General features: G+C 42.2%; 1 protein-coding gene across 1 annotated transcript in view; it reads right to left on the reverse strand.

The window, feature by feature from the left end:
- Positions 1-1,571: 1,571 nt before the first annotated feature.
- Positions 1,572-20,844, reverse strand: part of LOC116353695 (cilia- and flagella-associated protein 251-like) — a 44,126-nt gene continuing 24,853 nt past the window's right edge. Inside the window, exon 3 of the mRNA XM_031791396.1 lies at positions 1,572-2,017. Within this exon, the coding sequence (XP_031647256.1) occupies positions 1,572-2,017 (446 nt within the window). The remainder of the gene's footprint in view (positions 2,018-20,844) is intronic.

The following is a 20,844-nucleotide window of genomic DNA, read 5'->3' on the forward strand; positions in this document are numbered from 1 at the left end:
TGAGACAGGTGAAAAGGCTAATCCAAAATTCCACAAGGCCATATGTAATCCAACCTGAAGTGGACGCGAAGTTGCAGAATTTAGAGGATTCAGGGATCCTGTCCAAGGTGGAGTGGAGTGAGTGAGCCACGGCCATTGTTCCAGTTGTGAAGAAAGGGAAAGCACGTACGGGACTTTAAAGTGACAGTCACATACTCCACACTGTTCAGTATCCACTGTCTCGCATTGAGGACATATTTGCTTCCCTGTCAGGAGGGGGACGCTTCACGAAGATAGAACTAGAGCAAGCTGACAAATGGAAATTGAGGAATCGTCAAATAAGTTTTTGACAAATAACACACACAGATTTTTTCCAGTACACTTGTCTTGTTTTCGGGATCGCCTTGGCTCCAGCCATCTGACAAAGAGCAAAGTTTTCCAAAGGAGCAAGTGCTTCAAGGGATACCGGGTACCAAATACGACCTCACCAACACAATAGTTACAGGAACAGATGACGAAGATCAACTGAACAACCTACAGAGTGAGTATGGACTCAGGACAAGGAGGAAAGGAGGAAATCTCATACTGTGGACATGTGATCAACAAAGATAGCTTACACAAGTCACTGGTGAAGATGATCGAAGCCATGCTAATCGCACCACAGCCTCAGTTCGTGTCCCAGTTACAATCCTGCTTAGGGCTGGTGAAATATTTTCACAAATTCCTACCAAAACTCTCCACAGTGCTACAACTGCTGAACGCGCTGCTACAGACAGGATCACTCTGGAAGTGGTCTGAGAGCTGTGAACACGCATGGTTCAAGAGACTAAGAAAGGGATCACATCAGATGAAGTGCTCACTCACTTTGACCATTCCCTACACATCAGGTTCACGTATGATGCTTCACCTTACAGAATCGGTGCAGTGTTGTCACACAAGCTAAAAGATGTCAGTAACTGATCGTGTTTCCTTCGAGATCATTAAAAGTGTCAGAATGCAACTATGCTCAAATTGACCGAGGGGCCATTAGCCTAGCATGGGGAGTAAAGAGCACCATCAACACTCAACTGAGTCAATTTATTTCAACACGATAGGCTTTGTAGACTACTAATTTATAGAGTACAGAGGTACCCCTTCCCTACAAAAGTGTCTGTCTTTCAACAACATCTTGACACTCAGGATCCTTCTTGAACAAGATGTATGCACTTACCAATGTAAGTCACTTTGGATTAAAAGGTCTGCTAAATGACCTACAGTACATCAATCAGTGTAGCTGGAAGCTTCTCTAATGCCTCTTCCTCCTACTGTAGCATCTCTTCTATATCTCTTCATCACATCTCTCTTCTCTGTGTCCGCCACCACCTCATACTCCTGTAGCTCCCTCTCCCTGTCTGCTGTCTCCTCGTCATGCAGGGCCAGCTGATCCATCTCCTTCCTTAGGTTTTCCTGGTTACATGACTCAAAGGCATCGCTCACACACTCGACTATAAAAAGAATGTTCATAATTTCATTAATCATTACATTCACTTAGGAACCTATACTATTGTTATTAGGAAAAATATGATTTGTTTTTAATTAGTGTTGGGTCCACCTCAGGTCATCTGGTCTTTCTCAGATGGGTCCTCCTCAGATGGGTCCTCCTCAGATGGGCCCTCCTCAGATGGGCCCTCCTCAGATGGGTCCTCCTCAGATGGGTCCTCCTCAGATGGGTCCTCCTCAGATGGGTCCTCCTCAGATGGGTCCACCTCAGATGGGTCCACCTCAGATGGGTCCACCTCAGATGGGTCCACCTCAGATGGGTCCACCTCAGATGGGTCCACCTCAGATGGGTCCACCTCAGATGGGTCCACCTCAGATGGGTCCACCTCAGATGGGTCCACCTCAGATGGGTCCACCTCAGATGGGTCCACCTCAGATGGGTCCACCTCAGATGGGTCCACCTCAGATGGGTCCACCTCAGATGGGTCCACCTCAGATGGGTCCACCTCAGATGGGTCCACCTCAGATGGGTCCACCTCAGATGGGTCCTTCATAACCTCTGAGTAGATGTGAAGAACATGGTAAACCACCGCAGGGGCAAATTGACGGAAAGCTGGGAGGTGTTGGGTCAGAATGCGGCTTGCTAGGACAATATTGTCCCTCCTGAGAATTGCTTGAGTCTGTAGACCAGGTAGGGTAACTGCTAGGGAAAACTCCTTGACTGGCTTTACTGGGTGTGTATTCGGAAAATGAACTACAGAAACAAGGTCCTTGACAGCAATGTATTGATGTGTATGTACATAGACGTCCATATTGTCCAAATCTATGCTGTATGTTGGTGGTGGTAGCGGTGGTGGTGATAATGATGATTTTTACATTTGAAAGGTAAAACGGGATTCTCTGTGCACACAGTTCCTTACATTCTACATGCAGAATACTTCTTTTTTTAGATGGTGTTCCAACTTCTTGTCGAACACCGCAATTGTCAAAGCTTTAGCCATGTCATCCCTTCCTAACCTATCCATTAGATCAAAAGTGGTGGATAAGTGATTTTCAAACACAGATTCAACCACTATGACAAGGGAAGTTTTCCAATGCCTCACACAGAAGGCACGTATTGGTAGGTGATTTTTTTTAAATTAAAATAAAGCAGATGCTGAATATCTAATTACACTTATGATGGTTTATCAATACACCCAGTCACTACAAAGATACAGGTGTCCTTTTTTATCTCAGTTGCCAGAGAGGAAGGAAACCACTCACAGATTTCAACATAAAGCCAATGGTGACTTTAAAACAGTTACAGAGTTTAATGGCTATTATAGGAGAAAACTGAGGATGGATCAACAAAATTGTAGTCACTCCACAATAATAACCTAACTTATGCATCCTGTTTGCAACAAGGCACTAAAGTAAAACTGCAAAAAATGTGGCAAAGCAAATAACATTATGTCCTGAAAACTAAGTGTTATGTTTGGGGCAAATCCAGCACAACACATCACTGAGTACCACTCATCATATTGTCAAGCATGGTGGTAGCTGCATCATGTTATGGGTATGATGAATATGGGAATATCCAAGATCCAAGATGGTGTAGCAGTTCAGACGTCTATGTCTTAGTCTTGTCGTGTCCCGTGTATATCTTTTTATCCTTTGTATATATTTTGGACGTATTTTTTTATATTTGTAACCTCTGTGTCAACATACTCTCCTGCAACCCGCCTCACCCAACGTGGTATGGATCTGATATTTTCTATACTTTAGAACCCCAACCCCCAACAGAAGCTATCCAGCTAACTAGCTGCTAGCTAGTAGTCAGTTAGCCACTGCTAGCAGTCATCAGCTAACCTTAGCCCGGTCAACTCCTGCCAGTCTGCACAGCGCGATTCAACCCAGAGCATACCGGACTGCTTTTTCTCCACATCTCTGGTTTCCTACCGCAAGCTCTGAACCTTTTCACCTGGATCACTGCAGCTTAGCTAGCTGCTATCCGTGTGTCTACCCCCTGGTTAACGTCTCTGTCTCGAAGCAAGCACCAGTGAGCCTGGAACTAGCCTCGTGCTAAGCCCATCTCCCGGATAGCTGAAGAGGTCTATCATCCACTCCATGGGCTACAATACATGTTTTGCCAATTGGCCTTGACCCCTTTGACTGCCGACAAGGAGCCCCGCCGATTCCATTTAACAGGCTCCTCCGTCGCAATGTTCCCTGAAGGCCCGTCCGCTACCCTGCTAGCCGCGGCCCGCTAGCTGTCTAGAGCATATCGAACTGTTAGCTGAAGAGGACCATCAGCTTATTTTGCCAATTGGCCTGGACCCTTTTACTGCCTACACGGAGCCCTGACTATCCAACACAACTGGACTGCCGACGTAACCGTCCGAGGGGGCTACAACAGACTTCTTCCGTCGCAATGTCCCCCTAAGGCACTTCTGCTAGCCTGCTAGCCCCGGCCTGCTAGCTGTCCAAATTGCCATGTTTCCAGCTCGCCTAGCTTCCCACTGGTCCCTATGAATACTCGGCTACACATGCCTCTCCCTAATGTCAATATGTCTTGCCCATTGCTGTTTTGGTCAGTGATTATTGTCTTATTTCACTGTAGATACTCCAGTCCTGCTCAATATGCCTTAGTTAGCAATTTTGTTTCACCTCTCACACATGCGGTGACCTCACCTGGTCTAAATTATGTCTCTAGAGACAAAACCTCTCTCATCGTCACTCAATGCCTAGGTTTACCTCAACTGTATTCACATCTTACCATACCTTTGTCTGTACATTATGCCTTAAATCTATTCTTCCGCACCCATAAATCTGCTCCCTTTACTCTCTGTTCCGAACGCAATAGACGACCAGTTCTTATAGCCTTTAGCCCCTTTCCTACTCCTCCTCTGTTCCTCTAGTGATGTAGAGGTTAATCCAAGACCTGCAGTGCCTAGCTCCACTCCCATTCCCCAGGCTCTCTCATTTGTTGACTTCTGTAACCGTAAAAGCCTTGGTTTCATGCAGGTTAACATTAGAAGCCTCCTCGCTAAGTTTGTTTTACTCACTGCTTTATCACACTCCGTTAACCCGGATGTCCTAGCGGTGTCTGAATCCTGGCTTTGGAAGGCCACCAAAAATCCAGAAATGTCCTTCCCTAACTATAACATTTTCCAACAAGATAGAACTGCCAAAGGGGGCGAAGTTAGCCTGCAGAGTTCTGTCATACTATCCAGGTCTGTGCCCAAACAATTCGAGCTTCTACTTCTAAAAATCCACCTTTCCAGAAACAAGTCTCTCATCGTTACCACTTGTTATAGACCACCTTCTGCCCCCAGCTGTGCCCTGGACACCACATGTGAATTGATTGCCCCCCATCTATCTTCAGAGCTCGCACTGTTAGGTGACCTAAACTGGGACATGCTTCTTAAGCCTATGGGTTCCCCTACAGGCACTCCACCCCCCCCCCCCCCCCCCGTTCAGCTGAAATGGTGGCGCAGGGAATGCAAAAATATTCGTAGAAATATTTAACCTCCACACATTAACAAGGCCAATACCTCAAATGAAAGATAAAGACCTTGTTCATCTACCCAACGTGTCAGATTTTTTAAATGTTTTACAGCGAAAACACAGCATATATTTATGTTAGACCACCACCAAAACAAAGAAAAAACGTAGCCATTTTGTACAACAAAAGATAAAATGACAAAAGAAGGATTGTTTTTTAAATCATTCACTAACCTCTTGACAATCTTCATCAGATGACAGTCATATGACATGTTACACAGTACATTTATGTTTTGTTCGATAATATGCATTTTATATCCATAAATCTCGGTTTACATTGACGCCATGTTCAGAAAATTCTCCAAAATGTCCGGAGGAATTATAGAAAGCTACGCCAGATAACAGAAATACTCATCATAAACTTTGACTAAAGATAAATGTTCTACATATAATTAAAAAGATACACTGGTTCTTAATGCAACCGCTGTGTCACATTTTTTTTAACATTACGGAAAAAGCCTAACATTGCAATAATCTGATACGGCGCTCAGATGTAACAATATTTCTCCGCTATGTTGGAGTCAACAGAAATACAAAATTACAACATAAATATTCCCTTACCTTTGATGATCTTCCATCAGAATGTAGTGCAAGGAGTCCTAGTTTAACAATAAATCGTTTTGTTTCATAATGTTCAATTCTAGTGTCCAAGTAGCAGCATTTGCTACCACTTTCAGCTCAAATGCCCAAAATTATCTGGTCCAGGATAATTCTTCATCAAAACTTCCAAATTACATATTACAGGTCGACGAAACTGGTCAAACTAAGTGCAGAATCAATCTTCAGGATGGTATAATCATACAGATCGAATAGCATTCCAACCGGGCCATCCATGTTCATCTGGGGCTGATTGGAACAGCCGAATCACTCGAACGCATACGCGCCTTCAAGCACCTGAATCTTTTGCGACACTTTAGTACTTTCCTTCCCATTAGGTCAAAGTTCACAGCAAATGCTCCATTACACTTTCTACTGAATGAGGACATCTAGTGGAAGACATAGGAAGTGTTCCATAACTTGTTGGGAAGGGAGGGGGAGATGACGTCAAAGTTGCCCCAACTTTCAGGATTTCAAAACTAGTTTGGAAGATTGCCTGCCCTGTGAGTTCTGTTATACTCACAGACATAATTCAAACGGTTTTAGAAACTTCAGAGTGTTTTCTATCCAATATTAATTATAATATGCATATGTTAGCAATTTAGGACAGATTTTGATGCAGTTCACTATGGGCACGCAATTCATCCAAAGGGGAAATACTGCCCCCTATCTCGAACAGGATTTATTAACACCCCAGCCTTCCTACAATCTAAGCTACATGCTCTCAATCTCACACAAATGATCAATGAACCTACCAGGTACAACCCCAAATCCATAAACACGGGCACCCTCATAGATATCATCCTGACCAATCTGCCCTCCAAATACACCTCTGCTGTCCCCAACCAGGATCTCGGTGATCACTGCCTCATTGCTTGCGTCCGTAATTGTTCTGTGGTCAAACGAACACCCCTCATCACTGTCAAACACTCCCTAAAACACTTCAGCGAGCAGGCCTTTCTACTCGACCTTGCCCGGTTATCCCTGAAGGATTTTGACCTCATTCTGTCAGTAGAGGATGCCTGGTTATTCTTTAACCCTTTCACACGTACCATCACACGGGTGTGATCGTTCTACAGTGGTCCCTGAAGCGTACAATCACACCTGTGTGATTAGAACACTCATTTAGAATGCTCGTTTAGAACGGCCAGTTTCGAATGACGCAACAATCAGCGTTTGAGCTGGCCACACTTTCTTCAGAAACTATTTACACAAACACAGTCCTTACAAAGTTATGTCCAGAATGTGAGCAGTTTATTTTGGGATGCAATGTTCAGATATTCACAGAAGTACAGTATATATAGCATAACACAATCATCCTAACTGGAAAAATGTAGGCTAGTTGTCCTAGCGCTAACTGAGGAAAGATTGACCCCACACAAGCTGTCATATTTTCTAGCTCTAGGCTGACATAAACTACATTATGAATTTGCTAATAGCAATTACTATGTATAATTAATCACATCACGGGTGAGCTCACCATTGATCGAAATAACTATGTAAAACACTTTATAGAAATCGAAAGTAATCCGACGATTAGTTTCAGCGCGCAGCCATGCATTTTTTTCCTCACAGAAACCCGAAGATAGTAAGAGAAGACGAGATGTGTTTGGTCTGTTTATAGTATGCATGTTGAAGGGGTTTGTCATCTACCGTCGTTCACATCCCACCATTAATTTCCGGAAGTCTTCAAAAAATTTGTGAACTCTTACCTCATTTTGCTATAGCATCTTTGGTCCGACAGACGATCAAGTGAAACCCAGAATGCATTGTATGTCAACAAACATGGCTCCACACACATAGCTGGAATTAGCTTAGCTCATAATCAGTACAACCTTCAAAACATTATTTTACACACATACTATGTGCCCTTTACAATCTATGCAAAAATCGGAATGCATGATTTATCACCGGTAATTGAAAAACGTGAATAAAATAACACTACACAAAACATTTGATAGTGATTTATTGATACATAGGACGCGTGCAGGCAGTCAATCACGTAACCTCTCACTCCCGCTCTGAGCCATTCAGTGTTGTTATTATGTACGTAGCTAATGAGCTAAGCTGTAGCATTAGCAATGTCTTTCAAAAGGAGACAACTCAGAAATGCAGAAATTGAGATTTTTTTTAAATTCTGACAATGAGTCTGAATGTCAGGAATCAGGTTCTGACAGTGACAGAGGACCCCTTGTCGACTGACAAAGTCCCAGTTCCCTTCGAAGATGCTGGTGGTGACGGAGGCAGACCGATAGTACAGGAGTTCTGTGGTAGCTGGAAGGCTGCCAGCCATTTCACCCCTCCTGGCCCTGCTGTTTGTGTTGATGAGTCCCAGTCTGGAGTGGGGAGGGCAGCCACAATTAGTGAAATGTATACATTTCTGGTGACCGTAAAGAGGAACTCCATAAGAGAATACTGGGGCAGAGATCCTATGTTTGCAACTCCCTTCTTTGCCACCCTCTTTTCCCAAGACTGCTTTCTAGTTCTGCTGCTATGACTGCATTTCATCAACAACGCTACTGCCATCGTAAATGACCCATTATACAAAATAAAAAATGTTAACAGCTGGCAGTAAAGTTCCATGACAAACGAGACGTCCATGTCCTCTCCTCTGTCCATACAGCAACCATGTCAGCCACAGGGAAGTTGGACCACCTGACGGGAGAGAGAAACAAACCAGACAGAGAAACATCAAACCAGACTGCGTGCTAGACTATAACCTCAAAATGGGGGCAGTGGATAAGGCTGACATGATAAACAGCTTTGTGGAATGCACTCAGAAAACGACCAAGTGGTATAAGATATTTCAAAAATTTTCCGGGGTAGCGTCAAAATACAACATCTTCTTCTGATGCATTTAGCATTGTTTTACAGAGCCAATAGAAGAATGTAACTGGCTACATAAGCACAATTTAATATAACACCATAAAAGGTGAGTAACGTTACCTAGCGTGTCCGCGGTTATAAGGAATATACACAAATATATTACGCTCCATACACACAGTGAGCTACAGTAGACACAGTATAACACGACACACAGAAACTATAACGTAATAAGGCACTTACTTTGATAGAAATGCAGTCTGGATTTGAAGATGGGTGTCTGTAGTGACGCCTCTAGCACGGCTGTGCCACTTGGGAGTCATAAAGCCAGGGTAGCTTCAAAATACAACACATGCTAATACTTCCCTGACGCAATTAGCATTGTTTTCCAGAGCTAATAGAAGAATGTAGCTAGCTACCTAATCATTGAGTATAACACCATAAATGTTATGAAATGAGTAACGTTACATTGCGTGTCCACGGTTATAAGGAATATACCCAAAATATTATGCTACAGTAGAAACGACATGCAGAAACTATTATAACGTAATAAGGCACTTTGATAGAAACGCACACATTTCCAAAGCTATTATTGGTAACGAAAACAACTTTGATTGCGATGCAGGCGACAGGTGGAAAACATGAACACGTGTGTGCAGGACGGCAGATGAGCAAATGTCTGCAGACTTGAACTGCACAAACAATTGAGAAGTGTTTGGGGAATTTTGTCCGGGTCAGAAATGTCAAAAAAATTAATTGGTCCGCAAAACTAAAAATGACTACTTGTATGTGAATGAATGAGGCGGAACACACCTCATTTGAAACTATTAGAAATAAAAAACGTTTTAGAAAATAATTTAAAATTGACAAATAAAAACAGGCTGCGTGCTTTGGTTTGAGGGCAGCGCCGATTAAATGTACTGTTACCGAACAATCACATTCTGGAATGGAGAGAACGTTCTAACATCACATGCATAAAAAAACTCACGCTGGGGTGACCGTTAGAGATATTTGGAACTCACGCATGAAAGGGTTAAAAGTGCTTTCCTCACCATCTTAAATAAGCATGACCCATTCAAAAAAAATAGAACCAGGAACAGATATAGCCCTTGGTTCACTCCAGACTTGACTGCCCTTGACCAGCACAAAAACATCCTGGCGAACTGCATTAGCATCGAATAGCCCCCGGGATATGCAACTTTTCATGGAAGTTAAGAACCAATATACACAGGCAGTTAGTGCTACAGGATGCAAAGGCAAAAGCTTTTTCAAACAGAAATTTGCATCCTGTAGCACTAACTGCCTGTGTAGATTGGTTCTTAACTTCCATGAAAAGTTGCATATCCCGGGGGCGAGGGTGAGGCCTTGGGCCATTCCCCCCAGAAATGTCTGGGAACTTGCAGGTGCCTTGGTGGAAGAGTGGGGTAACATCTCACAGCAATAACTGGCAAATCTGGTGAAGTCCATGAAGAGGAGATGCACTGCAGTATTTAATGCATCTGGTGGCCACACCAGAGACTAACTGTTACTTTTGATTTTGACCCCCCCCCCCCCCCCCCTTTGTTCAGGGGCACATTATTTATGTTAGTCACATGTCTGTGGAACTTGTTCAGTTTATGTCTAAGTTGTTGAATCTTGTTATGTTCATACAAATTTTTACATATGTTAAGTTTGCTGAAAATAAACAGTGAGAGGACATTTATTTTTTGTTTATATATACAGTACCAGGCAAAAGACACACCTACTCATTCAAGCGTATTTCTTTATTGTAGAAAAATAGTGAAGACATAACACATATGGAATCAAGTAATAACCCAATAGGTGTTAAAGAAATCACAATATACAATATATTTGAGATTCTTCAAAGAATCCACCCTTTGCCTTGATGACAGCTTTGCGTACTCTTGGCATTCTCTTGTAACGATGTACAATGAGAGTCGGGAAGCAAGTTCAGGTTGTAAGTGTTTTAATCAAATAAATGGAACATATACAAACCAAGAACCTCGAACAACGCAGAGACATGAAATAGAAACAATGACGCCTGGGGAAAGAACCAAAGGGAGTGACATATATAGGGCAGGTAAACAAGGAAGTGATGGAGTCCAGGTGAGTCTGACGACACGCAGGTGCCAGTAACGATGGTGACAGGTGTGCGCCATAACGAGCAGCCTGGTGACCGAGAGGCCGGAGAGGGAGCTCATGACATCTCTAAACTAGCTTCATGAGGTAACCTGGAATTCACTTCAATTAAAACTTTTTAGGGATAGGGGGCAGTATTCGGAAGTTAGGATGACTGAGGTGCCCATAGTAAACTGCCTGTTATTCAGGCCCAGAAGCTAGGATATGCATATGCATGATAGTATTGGATAGAAAAGTTTCTAAAACTAATGTTAGTGAGTATAACAGAACTGATTTGGCAGGCGAAACCCCGAGGACAATCCATCCAGGGGACAGAAAAAAAACTAGATGTCAACATTCTTAAGAAATTGTTTGATGTATGTTTTTTTTAAATGAAGAAGTAGTCGTATTCTTTATAAGTGTCACTCATGTGGACTCTAGTCTTTTGGTGAGCGTGAATGAGAGCGCTCTCCGTGTTGTTTTTCTCCGGTATTAGAAACCGTTTATTCCGTCTTAAATTTGATTGATTATTTACATATTAGGATACCTGAGGTTGGATTACAAATATTGTTTGAAATGTTTGGACCAAGTTTACAGGTTACTTTTTGCATTCCTTTGTAGGAATGTTGGGCGAGTTGGAACAGGTGTATTTCTGAATCAAACGCTCCAAATAAACAGACATATTTGTGATATAAAGAAGGACTTCATCAAAACAACCATTCATTGTGTAACTGGGACATTTGGGATTGCAAAAAGATGAAGATCTTCAAAGGTAGGCGATTTATTTTATAGCTATTTCTGTCTTTCATGATGCATCTGCTTGGTTAGAAAAGGATTGTGATGCGCTCCGGTGAGGGCACGCACTTGGTTATTTATCTCTGGTATTGAATATACTATTTTCCATCTTAAATTGTATTGTTTATTTACATATTAGGGTACCTGAGTATTAATTAGGAACGTTGTTTGACATGTTTGGACCAAATTTATTGGTAACATTTCGGGTTCATTTTGTATGCATTTTGAACGAGGGGAAGCCGGTGGATTATTGAATCAAGCACGCCAAATTAACATACTTTTTTGGTGGATATAAAGAAGGACTTTATCGAACAAAAGGACCATTTGTTAAGAAACAGGGATCCCTGTGATCACAACCAGATGAAGATCTTCAAAGGTAAGGGATTTATTTTATCGCTATTTCTGACTTTCGTTGTGCATCTTCTTGGCTGGATAATGTTTTTCATGTTTATGTATGCGGGGCGCTGTCCTCAGATAATTGCATGGTGTGCTTTTACCGTAAAGCATTTTTGGAATCTGACAACGCGGCTGGATTAAAACCTGTTGGTGAAATGCGTGCCCATAGTAAACAGAAAAAAAATCTGTAAAAAATTGCTAATATATGCATATAATAAATATTATTGAATAGAAAACACTCTAAAGCTTCTAAAACCGTTTAAATTATGTCTGTAAGTAAAGCAGAACTCTCAGGGCACTCATTCTCCCAAACTCTCTCTTGTCATCCAAAAAGTTGGCCCAACTTTGACGTCATCGCCCCCACCCTTCCCAAGCACCTACGGTCCTGGGAACAGTTCCTATGCCTTCAGCGCGGTGTCCGCTTTCAATGGGGCTTCTCATTGTGTGAATCGCGAGTTCACGAGATTAATGACGGGCCGAATCCTTTCGGTCGCGTGAGAATACAGGTTACTCTCACGCGCAATCTGCGCCTGTGCTGTCTTTCTTTCAAGATTGATTAAACGATGCGTGTGTTTCTCTTTGTCCTGAGAATTGCGGTGAAGCTATATAGCATGCTAACGCTGTGTTCTGAACCAAGTTTGACAAGTTTAGTCGACATATAATATGTAATTTCGACGTTTTGGTGCGAACTAACTTTACTTTTTGGCTGCATTTTAACCGAAATATGTCGTGTTTGATAACCGAAAGACACAGACTTCAAAACTAAAGCTGTTTTTGGTAAGTATAAACCCTTCCAGGTCTTCTGATGGAAGAACAGCAAAGGTAAGGGAACATTTATGTGTTAAATTTGGGTTTCTGTGGAGGAGCCAAAATGCTAATTCCTGAGCGCCGACTCACATTATAGCCTAGTGAACGAAATCTGTAAAGTTAAAAATAAATGTAACACAGCTGTTTTATTAAGAAGAAGTGTATCTTTCTAACTATATGTAGAACATGTATATTTAGTCAACGTTTATGATGTGTATTTCTGTTATCTGGCAGAGTTACCATAATTTCTCCAGGCATTGTTGTAGCATTTTTTAGCCATGACCTTCTATGTAAACCGTGATTTATGGATATAATTTGCATATTATTGAAAAAAACATAAATGTACTGTATAACATGTCCTATTCCTGTCATCTGATGAAGACTTTCAAAAGGTTAGTGAATTATTTTACTTTTAATCCTGCTTTTGTGATTGCATCTATTGTTCTACAAAATGGCTATGTAAATTAGCCTATCTTTGGTGGTGGTTTGACATAAATATGTGCTATGTTTTCGCCGTAAAACATTTTAGAAATCTGACTTGGTGGCTAGATGAACAAGGTGTTTATCTTTCATTTGAGCTATTGGACTTGTTAATGTGTGGAGGTTAAATATTTCTAAGAATATTTTTTGCGTTCTGTGTGCTACTGTGTCAGTTGAGCAGTGGGGGGAGGTGCCCTAGCGGGACGTGTGGTGCCAAGTAGTTTTAACAACAAGTTTATCTTTAAGATGATGTATGACACTTGTATTTTCATGAAAGTTCAATATGACTATTTCTGTCATTTGAATTTGGCGCTCTACAACTGCACTGGATGTTGTCGAGGGGGCACGCCTAGCCATAACAGGTATGCCTTGAAAAATTGTATTTGTGGAATTTCTTTCCTTCTTAATGCGTTTGAGCCAATCAGTTGTGTTGTGACAGCGTAGGGGTGGTATACAGAAGATAGCCCTTTTTGGTTAAAGACCAAGTCAATATTATGGGAAGAGCAGCTCAAAAAAGCAAAGAGAAACGACAATCCATCATTATTTTAAGACATGAAGGTCAGTCAGTGAGGACAATTTCAAAAACGTTGAAAGTTTCTTCAAGTGCAGTTGCAAAAACCATGAAGCGCTATGATAAAACTGGCTCTCATGAGGACCGCCACAGGAAAGGAAGACCCAGAGTTACCTGGGATGGGCTACAGGACAATAGACAAGCAGCTTGGTGAGAAGGCAACAACTGTTGGCGCAATTATTAGAAAATGGAAGAAGTTCAAGAAAGAAAGATCTCACCTCGTGGGGCATCAATGATCATGAGGAAGGTGAGGGATCAGCCCAGAACCTCCAAGGCAGGACCTGGTCAATGACCTGAAGAGAGCTGAGACCACAGTCTCAAAGAAAACCATTTATAACACACTACGCCGTCATGGATTAAAATCCTGCAGCGCACGCCAGGGCCCCCTGCTCAAGCCAGCGCATGTCCAGGCCCGTCTGAAGTTTGCCAATGGCCATCTAGATGATCCAAAGGAGGAATGGGAGAAGGTCATGTGGTCTGTTGAGACAAAAATATAGATTTTTGGTCTAAACTCCACTCACTGTGTTTGGAGGAAGAAGAAGGAGAAGGATAGTACAACCCCAGAACACCATCCCAACCGTGAACCGGTGGAAACATCATTCTTTGGGGATGCTTTTCTGCAAAGGGGACAGGGCGACTGCACCGTATTGAGGGGAGGATGGATGGGACCATGTATTGAGAGATCTTGGCCAACAACCTCCTTCCCTCAGTAAGAGCATTGAAGATGGGTCGGGTCTGGGTCTTCCAGCATGACAACGACCTGAAACACACAGCCGGGGCAACTAATGAGTGGCTCCGTAAGAAGCATCTCAAGGTCCTGGAGTGGCCTAGCCAGTCTCCAGACCTGAACCCAATAGAACATCTTTGGAGGGAGCTGAAAGTCCTATTGCCCAGCGACAGCCCCGAAACCTGAAGGATCTGGAGAAGGTCTGTATGGAGGAGTGGGCCAAAATCCCTGCTGCAGTGTGTGCAAACCTGGTCAAGAACTACAGGAAACGTATGATCTCTGTAATTGCAAACAAAGATTTATGTACCAAATATTAAGTTCTGCTTTTCTGATGTATCAAATACTTATGTCATGCAATAAAATGCAAATGAATTACTTAAAAATCATACAATGTGATTTTCTGGATTTTTAGATTCTGTCTCTCACAGTTGAAGTGTACCTATGATAAGAATTACAGACCGCTACATGCTTTGTAAGTAGGAAAACCTGCAAAATCGGCAGTGTATCAAATACTTGTTCTACCCACTGTAAGTGTATGGAACCTTCCGACTTCAACTGTATATATTTATAAACTGGGTGGTTGAGCCCTAAACGCTGATTGGCTGAAAGCTGTGGTATTTAAGACCGTATGCCATGGGCATGACAAAAAATAATTTTGTCTGTTCTAATTACGTTGTTAACCGGTTTATAATAGCAATAAGGCACCTCAGGGTTTGTGGTATACTGCCAATATATTACGGCTAATGGCTGTATCCGGGCACTCCATGCTGCATTGCACATAAGAACAGCCCTTAGCCGTGGTACAGTATATTGGCCATGTACCACACCAATATACCACAATCCCTTGAACCTCAACCAAATTGAGACAGTTTGGGATGAGTCCGACCGCAGAGTAAAGGAAATGGAGCCAACAAGTGCTATGTGGGAACTCCTTCAAGAGTGTGCAAAGCTGTCATCAAGGCAAAGGGGGGCTATTTGAAGAATCTGAAATCTAAAATATATTTGTTTAACACATTTTGGTTTTCTACATGATTCCATGTGTTATGTCTTAACTATTATTCTACAATATAGAAAATAGTAAAAATAAATAAAAACCCTTGAATGAGTAGGTGTTCTAAAACTTTTGACCGGTACTGTATGTATGTGTGTATATATATATATATATATATATATATATATATATATATATATATATATCAGTGGAGGCTCCTCAGGAGGAAGGGGAGGACCATCCTCTTCAGTGAATTTCATAAAAATGAAAAAGTAAAACATTTAAAAAAGTTACCCTTTTTAGATAAACTATACTACATATAATCACGTCACCAAATAACTGATTAAAACACAATATTTTGCAATGAAGGTCTACAGTTGTCTCAACAGTACTCTGTAGGGTAACATCATGGTGCAGTCGGAGGACAACTAACTTCCGTCATCCTCTGGGTATCAGGTGTCAAGGTAAGACCCAAGTGCAGACTGTGTGAAGTAACAATGTTTATTGTATCAACAGGGGCAGGCAAACGACAGGTCAAGGCAGGCAAACGACAGGTCAAGGCAGGCAAGGGTCAATAATCCAGAGTAGGAGCAAAGGTACAGGATGACAGGAAGGCTCAGGGACAGTCAGAATTCAGTAATCCAGAGGTGGAGCAAAGGTAGAGGACGGCATGGAGGCTCAGGGTCAGGGACAGGCAGAGTGGCCAGGCAGGCAGGTACGGGGTCAGGGCAGGCGAGGGTCAAAAACCAGGAGGATGAGAAATGAGAGGCTGGGAAAAGATGAGCTGACAGGACAAACGCTGGTAAGCTTGACAAACAAGACGAACTGGCACAGACAGACAGAAAGACAGGCAGTCAGAAAACACAGGTATAAATACCCAGGGGATAAGTGGGGAAGATTGGCGACACCTGGAGGGGGTGGAGACAAGCACAAGGACAGGTGAAACAGATCAGGGTGTGACACTGGGTACATTGACTTCCATACAAAACCTAGAAGGGTCATGGTTCTCACCCACCTCCATAGACTTACACAGTAATTACGACAACTTTTGGAGGACGTCTTCCAGCCTTATCAGAGCTCTTGTAGCATGAACTGACATGTTGTCCACCCAATCAAAGGATCAGATAATTCATCTAGTACTGAAAGCATTATCTACAACTAGCTAGCACTGCAGTGTATAACATGTGGTAAGTAGTTGATTCAAAGGGAGGAAAGTCAATAGTTGAACAGTTTTGAACAAATGAATTTCTTCCAAAATGAAGGAGAAGCAAGAGAGAAATATGGAGAGAGATTGTCATTTTCTTTGCACTCTCAGTTTCACTTACTTAGCTTATGAAATGCAGCTAGCTAGTTTAGCCTACTGAAATGCCCTGCTCAAACAGAGAGAAGCTACAGTATGTTAGTTAGCTGGCTATGACTTTCCAGCACAAAACTGGAACTCTTCCAAGTCAGGGTAAGCTTTTGATGTTCCTAATTTATTGCCCCCGGGACCCACCGGTGTAACTCCTTACTGGGGCGGCAGGTAGCCTAGTGGTTAGAATGTTGGGCCAGTAACCAAAAGGTTGCTGGATTGAATCCCTGAGCGGGCAAGGTAAAAAATATGTTGTTCTTCCCCTGAGCAAGGCAGGTAACCCACTGTTCCCCGGGTGCCATCGATTAAGGCCTCTCTGATTCAAAAGGGTTGGGTTAATTCGGAAGACACATTTCAGTTGAATGCATGTAGCTGTACAACTGACTAGGTATCCAACTGACTAGGTATCCAACTGACTAGGTATCCAACTGACTAGGTATCCAACTGACTAGGTACCCAACTGACTAGGTACCCAACTGACTAGGTACCCAACTGACTAGGTACCCAACTGACTAGGCATCCGCTGACTGTAACATTACTGCATGATTCTAGCAGTTTATCTAATGCGTTAGTTCTATTAACTATGCTCATTGTCACGTTACTTTAGCTAATATGGTGACAGCTAACAATGTAGGCTCTTTTGTAGAGGATTGGCTTGTGAAATTGTTTTGCCTGGTCACATACAACTGATTTGTTGTGCAGTGAAGTCGACAAGCAAAGGGAAGAGAAGGAATACAACGTGGCTGTTGTGAGATTGAACTCTGTTTACACGTGATCAGGGGTGTATTCATTCCACCGAATCTGTTAAATCATTTCTTAAATGGAAGCAAACGGAACAAAACAGGGATAAACATACTTGCAGTTGTCGAATAGAAACACTCATTTGCAGCTGATGGACTATACCAGCTGGATGGAGGCAAGAGTGTGCGGTATTGAATGTCACTGACTGTCACCTCATTTGTCTGTGTGCACCTATGTTGACCTGTGTGCACCTACGTTGTAAACGTTCGTTCATATTCTAGGTTGCAGCATCCTCGTGATGGGTATAGGGAAAATGAGTGTATCATATAGTAGCCTAAACCTATTGCTGTTACATTGAACTGTGTGAATGGAAAATGAATGAGAGTCATCCAATATGCTGTACAACAAGGCCATGCTCATGAAAAAAACATCCTCCCTCATCTTAAACAGCACTGACCTCCACTGATATTCTACACATACAGTGCCATCGGAAAATATTCAGACCACTTGACTTTTTCCACATTTTGTTACGTTACAGCCTTATTCTAAAATGTTTTTTTTTAATCCCTGATCAATCTACACACAATCACCTAAAATGACAGAGCAAAAACTGTTTTTTTGGAAATTATTGTGAATTTATAAAAAATAACCTAATTAAATATGACATTTTTTTAAGTATTCAGACCCTGTACTCAGTACTTTGGTGAAGCATCTTTGACAGCAATTACAGCATCAAGTATGGGTATGACGCTTCAAGCTTGGCACACCTGTATTTGGGGAGTTTCTCCCATTCTTCTCTGCAGATCCTCTCAAGATCTGTCAGTTTGGATGGGGAGCATTGCTGCACAGCTATTTTCAGGTCTCTGCCGAGATGTTCGATCGGGTTCAAGTCCGGGCTCTGTCTGGACCACTCAAGGACATTCAGAGACACTCCTGGGTTGCCACTCCTGGGTTGTCTTGGCTGTGTGCTTAGGGTCGTTGTCCTGTTGGAAGGGCATAGCGCTCAGGACCCCAGTCTGAGGTCCTGAGCGCTATGGAGCAGGTTTCAATCAAGGATCTCCCTCACTTTGCCTCGATCCTGAATAGTCTCCCAGTCACTGCTGCTGAAAAACATGCCCACAGCACGATGTTGCCACCACCATGCTTCACCGTAGGGATGATACTAGATTTCCTCCAGATGTGATGCTTGGCATTCAAGCCAAAGAGTTCAATCTTGGTTACATCAGACCAGAGAATCTTGATTATCATGGTCTGAGAGTCTTTAGGTACCTTTTGGCAAACTCCACACAGGCTGTCATGTGCCTTTTACTGAGGAGTGGCTTCCATCTGGCCACTCTACCATGAAGGCCTGATTGGTGGAGTGCTGCAGAGATGGTTGTCCTTCTGGAAGGTCTATCCCATCTCCACAGAGGAACTCTAGAGCTCTGTCAGAGTGACAGTCACCTCCCTGACCAAGGTCCTTCTTCCCTGATAGCTCAGTTTGGCTGGAGTCTTGGTGGTTCCAAACTTCTTCCATTTAAGAATGATGGAGGCCACTGTGTTCTTGGGGACCTTCAATGCTGCAGAACATTTGTGTTACTCTTCCTCAAATCTGCGCCTCAACATAATCTTGTCTCGGAGCTGTATGAACAATTCCTTTGACTTCATGGCTTGGTTTTTGCTCTGACATGCACTGTCAACTGTGGGACCTTAAAGACTGGTGTGTCTTTGCAAATCATGTCCAATCAATTGTATTTACCAAAGGTAAATATTGATCTCACCTGAGCTCAATTTCGAGTCTCATAGCAAAGGGTCTGAATACTTATTGAAATAAGGTATTTCTTTTTTTGTATTTTAAATACATTTGCAAAAAATGTATATATTTTATTGTTCTCGCTTTTCATTATGGGGTTTTGTGTAGATTGCTGGAAAAAAATCTATCCATTTAAGAATAAGGCTGTAACGTAACAAAATGTGGAAAGATTGAAAAGGTCGGAATACGCTTCGTGCCTGCAACATCAAAGCAGCAGTTCCAGACATTCAGTCAGGAACGTAGAGAGGTTGATGTTAGCAAGACTACATACAGAACTGAATAAGTCAGATTTGACTTGGAAAGTTAATTAGCTACCAAAAAGTAAAGCTTACGTTCATCATAAATATTCATAATTGATATTTGTATCTCTGTTTACAGGTCTATAATTCCAAGAGGCATTAAGATATCCTAATTCTGTTTGTATATGTAGGGCAGACATCTGTCTTCTTTTATTCCAAATATTGCAACATTGGGTTACATAAGCTTGTGTGGCCCATCCCCTGTCTAGCCAGGCACTGTTCTGCACTTTTTGAGTTGCAATATCTATCAATTTAACCAGGGGTGCAATCCACCCCCCACACATTCTGAAATTGCATTATTTTTAGCATTGGAATGTGATCCAAAACGTGGTAACGGTGGGCTTTAGGACCATGCTGACGCCTCCAAGCGGTCTGGTAGGCTGTGTTCATCGGACTTGATTAGAAAAATAATAATAATATGTCCACCCACTTTTAAAACCGAAGTTGCGCTCCTGAATTCAACCACTTTTGCAGTAAATCATTTTTTCCACCATTAACTTCTTGAGGGCCGGGGGCAGTATTCGGATATTCGGATGACTGACGTGCCCAAAGGTAACTGCCTGTTACTCAGGCCCAGAAGCTAGGATATAATTGGTAGTATTGGAAGAAAACACTCTGAAGTTTCTAAAACTGTTAACATAATGTCTGTGAGTATAACAGAACTGATATGGCAGGCAAAAACCCAAGGAGAATCCATCCATTTTGGGGGGGGTTGTGCCCATTCAAATCCTTGTTGTTGGGAAAATCAAAGGAATACCTCCCAAATTGCAGTTCCTATGGCTTCCACTAGATGTCAACAGTCTTTTGAAAGAGTTTCAGGCTTGTTTTTTGAAAAATTAGCTAGAATATGTAGTTTTTCTAGGTGGCTCCCATTTTGACTGTAGTATTGTGGCGAGCGTGGATGAGGGCGCGCACTTCGTTATTTATCTCCAGTAATGAACATACTATTCTCCGTCTTAAATTTGATCGTTTATTTACATAGTACAGTACCTGAGGATTGATTAGAAACATCGTTTGGATGAAGTTTATTGGTAACTTTTGGGATTCCTTTGTATGGATTTTGAATGTGGGAAACAGGTGGATTACTGAATCAAGCGCAAACTAAACTGACCTTTTGGGGGATATAAAGGACTTTATTGAACAAAACTACCATTTGATGTGTAGCTAGGACCCTTGGGGTTGCAAACAGAGGAAGATCTTCAAAAGGTATGTAATTTATTTTATCGCTATTTCTGACTTTCGTAACGCCTCTGCTTGTTTGGAAAATGTTTGTAATACTTTTGTACGCGGGGCGCTGTCCTCAGATAATCGCATGGTATGCTTTCGCATTAAAGCCTTTTTGAAATCTGACAAAG

The sequence above is a fragment of the Oncorhynchus kisutch genome, linkage group LG15 (genome assembly GCF_002021735.2).
Source record: "Oncorhynchus kisutch isolate 150728-3 linkage group LG15, Okis_V2, whole genome shotgun sequence".
NCBI lineage: Eukaryota > Metazoa > Chordata > Actinopteri > Salmoniformes > Salmonidae > Oncorhynchus > Oncorhynchus kisutch.